The sequence below is a fragment of the Ptychodera flava genome, chromosome 4, assembly GCF_041260155.1.
Source record: "Ptychodera flava strain L36383 chromosome 4, AS_Pfla_20210202, whole genome shotgun sequence".
NCBI classification, from domain to species: Eukaryota; Metazoa; Hemichordata; class Enteropneusta; family Ptychoderidae; genus Ptychodera; species Ptychodera flava.
Genome location: NC_091931.1, coordinates 13687982 through 13696583, shown reverse-complemented (window position 1 = coordinate 13696583; position 8602 = coordinate 13687982). Strand labels below are relative to the sequence as shown.

The window sequence follows — 8602 nt, the reverse complement described above, 5'->3', positions numbered from 1 at the left end:
TGTCTTTCTTTATATTTACAAGGCTTTTCCTGTTGGTTTAAAATCCGACATTGACAATCATTTTTGTAACACAAATCCAAACAATGCGCCGGATACTATGTATTCTTTTCAGCTGCAATATTCTACAGAGCACAATTATTTTCTGTGTAAAATATAGAAAGGTGCAATTTACAAGTACCCTGGTACTTGATAATGGTTCATCATTCTGTATGTTTACCAGCCAGATTAAACACCATCTTGAGGGACATTTTGAGCATTCATTGTTCCTTCAAACGAAACTTTGCTTCATGTTATTGTGATACCATCATAAAGGAAGAAGGGGATTTACAATGTAATTTTGTAATTTGTAATTTTATTACTTCAGTCAATGCATCCATAAATGGATTTTCACGCATTGAACAAAATACATGGACATATACAGAATACAAATAAATAAATAAATAACTCAATAAAAAAAACCCAGTAGTTAAAAGTTATAAAACTACACATCAAAAGATAAGCATAAAAAATTAGTGAGCACCGTGTATTCAATTAAAACAGGCAGGAAGTTGACATGCAAATCGGCCAAGAAATGGCTCAGAAAAGAATAGACAGGCACAGAAAAGTAGTTTAAATTATAGTATTGGCAATGATGGATGAACGATATTTGAATGAGCGACTGGGGGCTTTAGAAACATGATATTTACTCCTGGTGTTATACTGGTGAATTGTTAAATTTTTTTGTGAGAAGGCCAGACAAGTAGACAGGAACTTTTTTGTTGATACATTTGTGAACTAGATTTTTTAAGTGTTGGTTGTGCCTTTCCTGGATAGTTAATCAGTTGAGTGAATTTCTGTAAATTAAACATGGTCTGACTTTTTGAGTCCACACTTAATGCGAACTGCAAAATTAATTATGCGTTGTAGATTGCTTTTGAGAGTAATATTACAGTTGGAAAAGACAGTGTCACAGTAGTCTAAAACGGAGAAAACTGTAGCTGAGATAACATTTTTGCAAACCTTTTCAGGAATACATCGTCTGACACGGGCCAATTTCGTCAGACGATAGCCACATGCTGGACGGAGGTAGGCAACATGGTTGGACCAGCTGAGTTCTTGGTCAAATCTTAAACCTAACCAGGTAGCAGAAGGAGATGCTTTGATTGTAGTAGTTTGATTGGAAAGAACTTTTATGTGATTTGGTATTTTCTTGAGTTGTTGCCTAGTACCGAAGAGCATGTATTGATATTTCGAAATGTATGGTTTCAGAGAATTGGAATGGAACCAAGTAGTTAAATGATGAATTTCATGTTCCAGATCATCGTGAAGGTTGTCAATATCAGAAATGTGGACGCTTTTAGGATGTTTATGTCATCAGCAAAACCATAAATTGGTGTTGTGGAATGAAGCCATGTGGGGAGATCGTTAATGTAAAGTGAGAATAAAATCGGTCCACAGACACTACCTTGAGGTACACCCGTTTTGACTTGAATAAACTTGGATGAAATGTTACCAATTTTAACACACTGAGTACAGCCTGTCAGGTAGCTACTAAACCATTGAATTGTAGATGGGTGAAAATTGTAGCATTTTAATTTACTGAGCATAATGTTATGGTTAACTGAATCAAATGCCTTGGAAAGGTGTAACATGAGAAGAGAGGAAATTTTCTTATTGTACATGTTATCAAGGATGTCATCGGTTAAACGCGGTAGTAAAGTAGCTAAGTAGTATTTTCTCATGAAACATTATATCTCTGTCTGACATACTTAAAACTAAGATTTCCTAAAGATTGAGACTTGAATTTGATGGGGCATTATGCACAGAGTCTATCAAACTATTTTTTTTGTGCCGTGGTGTTTTTCGTTCAAATGCCAACTGTTCTCTCTGTAATGACAATGATTCACTTTTACATTCTTTCTTGAAGTGCCCTAACATTCAACCGCTTCTAAATGTTATTTCCACTATAACGTCTCGTTTAGTTTTTCCTGGACAAGTTGTCAACAGTGCGTTGTTTTTCATTAATCCTCCTGTTGAAACTCTATATATATTCATAGACGTGCAATGACTCTGTTTGTTTACATTTCTACAATGGCTAAGTTGTCTGTTCATATAGCAAGAAGACATGTGTTTAGGAACCACGGTTAAGTTGATACTTTGGACATACTTAAAACCAAGATTTCCTAAAGATTGAGACTTGAATTTGAGTTTCATCGTCTTAATGAAAATTTATTTTCTTTGAATATTATTTGGGCTTTTGATCACATTCTTTGTGACATTCATGATGGTCAACTTAATTTTCACATAATAGAAAGTTCCCTGTTTTTGTCCATCAGTATTAAGCGATGGGTTTAAGGTATGTGTCTCTTGTTGTTATTTAATTTCGTCATTTATGACGTTTTCTGTAGAATGCCGACCATCACTTGGTAGTGATTTTCTTTTATTTGTATCTTATATTTCCTTTGGTTCGTGCAAATGTAAAAAATTCCTTTAACAGTTTTAGTATGCAGGGACCTGTGTGAAATAAAGATGTTTGAAAAGCTACTACTACTACTACTACTACTACTACTACTACTACTACTACTACTACTACAGTGAAGACGTGTGTATGAGGTGCTCCGTATCAACGCAAGATTTTGGTTGACTGAGAAGACATCCCTCGCCAATCTCCACTGATTATTGTTGTTACCGAGTTCTACTTTCGGTTAGTTGTCATTTTTGTTGTTTTTGGTCGGATTTGTGGTCAATTTTGTTGGATTCTATCTTTGCTGAGGCCGGGCAAGGCCAGTGAGGCAAGATGGCGTCCGCAAGCCAGGTGTTCAGAGCTCTCACTCGAAAGCATGGTTTGAAATGTTCATCTGTTGAGGGTGTGAGAGTTGAGACATATGTAGAAGAAATTGCAAAAATCACGGGACCTGGAAATATTATCGCTGCGTCTCGTGTTAACGGTGCAGTAATTGTGTTTTTAAGTTCAACTAGTTGGGTTGAAACCGTTTGTTTGGACGGATTTGAACTAGATGGCTGTTGGGTTTCGACAGAACCATTAGTGAAGCCCGCAACAAAGGTCATACTTTCGGGAGTACCGCCCTTCATTCTGAACTAAGTTCTCATAAATGAACTAAACAAGTGTGGTAGAGTTGTCGGTGGGGTCAAGACCATTCCTTTAGGTTGCAAATCGGAAAGATTGAAACATGTCAAATCTTTCCGACGTCAAATGTATATTCTGCCAACAGTTAATCATTCCAGCCCCGCGCCCACACAAAAATTGACCAATTTGGGATTATGGCTTATCAACCAATTTCATTGTTCCTGCTGTTTTTCCTTAAATGTTTGGTTAGTCCTGTGTACTTGACACCTTTCGGGAAACTTGTACCTGGTTGGTCTAAAGGGCTCTTCCGATAATTTTTTATGACCCCTCGTGCTGGTGAGGTGTTAAACTTCTTTTTAACAGTAGTATAGTCTCAGCTATACACAAGTGATCAGTATTAAAACAGAAAACACAAAACTCGAAAGCTATCTAGAAGCGACAAAACTCGCACTTCTAGAGATACCCTTTCAAACAAGGAAACAGAACATGTCGTGTGCTCAAAGAATCGCGATAAACAAGCTTGCAAACAATAGGCTAATTACAATAAAACCCTTCGACAAGGGTCGAGGCATCGTCATCGTAAACACAAAAGATTACGTACACGAATGCGATACACAATTACGCAATACCCAGTATTATACACAACTAGACAATGACGACACAGAACAAACAGTAAACAAAGTACACGAACTATTAAACAAAATGTACGAGAAAAAACACATCGACCATGATACTTATAAGTATCTCGATCCAAAAAACATAAAAATCCGTACCCCGCAGTGGTACTTACTACCTCAAATTCACAAACCGCCGCCCGAAAACTCAACGTTTGCAGGGAGACCAATAATTAGCGGCTGCTCTAGTCCCACTAACAGAATCTCAGAATTCTTGGATTACTTCATAAAACCATTGGTCCAGCAACAACCAACGTATTTAAAAGACACAACAAACTTTATACATGAAATTGAAAAAACAAATGTCCCCCAACATGCATTTCTTGTAACACTCGATGTAGTATCTATGTACACAAACACAATTCACGACGAAGCGATTCGGCCAGTCAGTCAAACATTAAACTCACAAACCTCGCTTCAAACAAATTACGGTATCAAAAATCCACCAACGGAAGACTTAATAGAAATGCTTTCACTAATTCTAAAACACAACAGTTTTGAATTTAACAAGCAATACTTCCGTCAAACCCACGGTTGCAGCATGGGATCGAATGCGTCTCCAGAAATTGCTGACATTGCTTTTCATGAACTTGAAAAGAGAATAATCGTAAACAACAGCAACAACATTCATTTCTGGAAAAGATTCAGAGATGATGTCTTTGCAATCTTTCTGGGAACACAAACCGAACTCACAAACTTCATTCAAAAAATCGACACAATGCACCCAACGTTTAAGTTTTCATACGAAAACTCAACACAAGAAATTACATTCCTAGATGTAGTAGTTTTCAAAGGTGCAAGATACCACAAAGAAAATATCCTCGACATCAAAACACATACCTACAGACACATTCCAATTTCTACATAGAGAATCGTGTCACCCGACAGCAACATTTAATGGCTTTATCAAAGATGAAATCCTTCGATACGCCCGCACTTGTAACAACAATGACGACTTTACTAAAAAAGTCGCTTTCTTTAGAAACAAACTACTCGACAGAGAATACAAAAACAACGAAATCACGAATATAACAGATAAAATAAACCACAGTATTCGTAACACACTAACAAACCGTACAATTACACGTAAGGAAACAGCAAACAAACTCATCTTCAGTACAACTTACAGCCCCTACATAAAAACAAAAGATCTTAAGGCAATTCTTTTGAAACATTAGGCTGAACTGGAGAAGGACTCAACTCTAAGGAATCTATTTCCAGAATCACCAATCATTGCCTACAAGAGAAACAAAAACCTAAAAGACACACTAGTCAAAACAAAATTCACAGAAGTAAAGAAACAAAAAACAAACAAACCAGACCACCAAATGGACTCACAACGAGACCCAAACATTGATATTCTTGCCTCGCTATTCGATGAGCAAGATCACTAAAACACACTAAAATAAATATTCACAAACACAAACTAAGGAAAGAATCTACATTGCAACTGATGAGAAACCACACTCGGGTTTCGAAACGCAAGCGTCAACTTTGTAACACCATAGGTCCCGCTGCGTCTCGCCATAAGCTTTCCCAACACAAACAAAACATTACCGTACACACTAATCCAAACTTCCCTTCAAATATCCGAGGCGAAACAAACATTTTTTATTAACACAAACAATCGGATAAGAATGTAGGAACACATTTTTGAAACAAACCAAACACAAACTCGACACAAAAACATTTTGGATAGTTAGGTGGGGAGCCTCTTTCACACTTTATACAGACAAGCGTGAGCATCTAGCGACTGATGAAATCTGCTGATGATGTCATGAATATGTAATTAGGTGAAAGTGGTCGTCGACGCGTCGTGACTGGCCCGGCAGTGGCGCTGCACTTGATAAGTCTTAGTCGGGTGGTTACCGTATAACTGGAACAGCCGATCGTTTGCTGAGACGATCAAAAGGTGTCAAGTGCGCCTCCGATTAAAGTAGTAAAGTAAACTATGCATAACTAATAGACGGGGCCCAGAACGTCGTTTCAGGCCCAAATGACACTCTGAGCCCCGTCAAGTTCTGTGTGGGCGCAGGACTGTCATGTGACAATGAATTATTGGGATGTTACCATGTTACGTTTGAGGACAAAACATATCGTATTTATTTGTCATTTGATGAACTGAGATGTTTTAACTGTCATAAGATTGGTCACATAAAAATCAATTGCCCTGGGTCTGAGACAATCGTTGAAAAGGAAAATGCTAAAGATAACCAGGAAAAAACGAGCCAGAAAGATGATTACAATATCGAAAACGCCACTGACATGGTTGACGAAAATGAATATGCAGTGATGGAAAATATTCAACGCTATGGTACACCTGTTATTGACAATGAAGTAGCCAATAATGACAAAAGCGATGACATAAGCGATAACGTGCACGATGAGAGCTCGGTCACCACCACTGATAAAAATACCGATGGCAAACGAAACAATAAGACACAAAGTGACACAGGTGATAAAGACGTTTCAATATTACCGACCAATGACAGTAGCAAGTCTATATCAAAAGAAAGTGACACATTACCGAAACTTAACAATGGCGACACTTCAATAGAAAATGCTGATGAGATGGAAACCGACAACAAAGAAAACCCTCGTGCAAACGATAAAAAATCTACTAATGAAAAGGCGCTCCCATCAGAGATTTTGCCTGTCGATAAAGAAAACTTTAGTGTCGAAGAGAGGGTACTAACCCCTCCTTCACCTTTCCCACCCTCTCCCACCTTTTCGCCAGCCTCAGATTACACGCCTTCGTCTGATTCTCAACAACCAATTTCCGTTCAGCTTTCTGATTCGTCTCTTCCCGGTCCATCAACTCTCTTTAGTGAAGAGGCCAGTATCTCTCAAGATCTTTTTGCTACTTCTCGTCAAGAAGATGATCACGATGAAACGACGTCCACGACATCAGAACTCTCCGATATTTCCCAGACCTTTGAAAATAACCGTCAGTTACCGTCCTTTCAATCAATTGAAGAGTTCCTTGAGGATACTCTTCACTCAAAGAAAATGATTACCAGATGCATCGAGTTTTGTCCGGAGCTTAAACTTTTAATCACTGCTTTCAATACATATCGTTAATCCCAACCTTTAACTGGAGCTCAAAAAGCACGTGTTCAAAATATTAGCTCTAAAGTAAAGCAGCACATTAAAACCACTGGTAAATTCGTCCATTAACTTTCTCCGCTATGTTTAGTCTCTATTTCATTTTACTAGCTGCTATGGCAACCATTTCTGGGTTGACATTAAATGTCCGAGGCTGCCAAGATTCACTCAAGAGATATCAAGTTCTCGAATATCTCAAAAATGAGGTTCCTACTGGTTTTCAGCTCATCCAAGAAATACATACGTTGGAAAGTGACGAAAGAATTTGGCAAGTTATTTGGAAAGGAAAAGTCCTTTTTTCTCATAAAAGTATAAATCAAGGAGGAGTGGCGATACTTTTCTCACCCAAGCAGAAAATTGACATTCTTGACACGAAAGAATTAATGAACGGTCATCTCCTTCACGCACACATGCTTATCAATGATAAACCAGTGCATGTAATCAATGTTTATGCCCCCTCGAATTCTACGGATCGTGTCCAGTGTTTTAAAATTCTTAAAACGCATCTTGATTCCCTTAACAGTGACCCGATTTTCTTGGGTGGTGATTTCAATTGCACTATCGATTCTGAGATTGACCGTTCTGGTAGAGAGCCTGACCCTCGTACTTCACAACTCCTCAACAAAATTATTCATCGTTTTGAATAGTTGATGCGTGGCGTAATCAAAACATTTCCCTTCATAATTTCACTTGGTCCCGCGATCACAGTTATGCCAGGCTTGACAGAATTTATATTAAAGAGCATTCTGCGAACCGTATAAACTGCTGCAATATTATTTATTCTTCTCTCTGTTTTACTGATCACTCTGCCGTGAAAATAGTTCTTTCTCAGAAATGCACTAATCACCATAATCCAGTGTGGCATATGAACACAGATATTTTAAATGACAATGATTATGTTGACCATATTTCCCTGTTCTGGGGAAATTGGCGCCAAAAGAAATCAAATTATCATAAAATTCAACATTTGTGGAATATTGGAAAAAACAAAGTCAAGCAGCTAACTCAGCAATATTGTTATCATAAAAATACAGAAAGAAATATTTTGAAACGCGACCTTGAAAAAGAAATTCGTCAGCTAGAAAATTCCCTTTTCCAAGACCCGTCCGTCCATGCTGTTTATAAAGCTAAGAAAGACCTTCTTAAGGACATTATTGACTATGACACTAAAGGGGCGGCCATTCGCGCCAAACATAGACATATCAGTACAAATGATACTCCTAATAATTTTTTCCGTGAAATCGAAATCAATAATGGGAAAAGAAAGCCTATTATCATCTGCAGAGGGACGACGGTTCTCTTACTGAAGATCAAAAGGAAATAAGAAACCTTACATATGCGTTTTATCAAGATCTGTATTCCCGGACCCGATTGATAAGAATTCTGAAAAACTCCTGCACGATAGTTTGCCACAACTTAATGAGACAGACAAAGATGTTTTAGATAGTACAATCACTTATGACAAACTCACAAATACAGTTAAAAACCTCTCTCATGGTCGCTCTCCTGGGATTGATGGCTTACCAAACGAATTTTACAAGATTTTCTGGTCAGTAATTGGCAGAGACGTTCATGAAGTTTTCCTTAAATCCGTCAGCGATGGGGAACTGCCAATGTCTTGTACAAGAGCAGTCATAAGTCTTTTGCCGAAATCAGGAGACAATGCAAAATTTGAAAACTGGCGGCCAGTTAGTCTTCTTTGCAGCGACTACAAAATTCTCACCAAGACCCTCTCCCGCCGGCTTCGTAATGTTCT

General features: G+C 38.0%; 1 protein-coding gene across 1 annotated transcript; it reads left to right on the top strand.

Annotated features, from left to right (window-relative positions):
- Positions 1 to 6006: 6006 nt before the first annotated feature.
- LOC139130628 (putative uncharacterized protein DDB_G0289963) lies at positions 6007 to 6822 on the top strand. The gene has a single exon (XM_070696377.1). The coding sequence runs from the start codon at positions 6007 to 6009 to the stop codon at positions 6820 to 6822; it is 816 nt and encodes a 271-aa protein (XP_070552478.1).
- Positions 6823 to 8602: the final 1780 nt, after the last annotated feature.

Bases quoted from the DNA above. Each gene is read 5' to 3' on its own strand.
- LOC139130628 (XM_070696377.1), top strand. From the start codon at position 6,007: ATGGTTGACGAAAATGAATATGCAGTGATGGAAAATATTCAACGCTAT.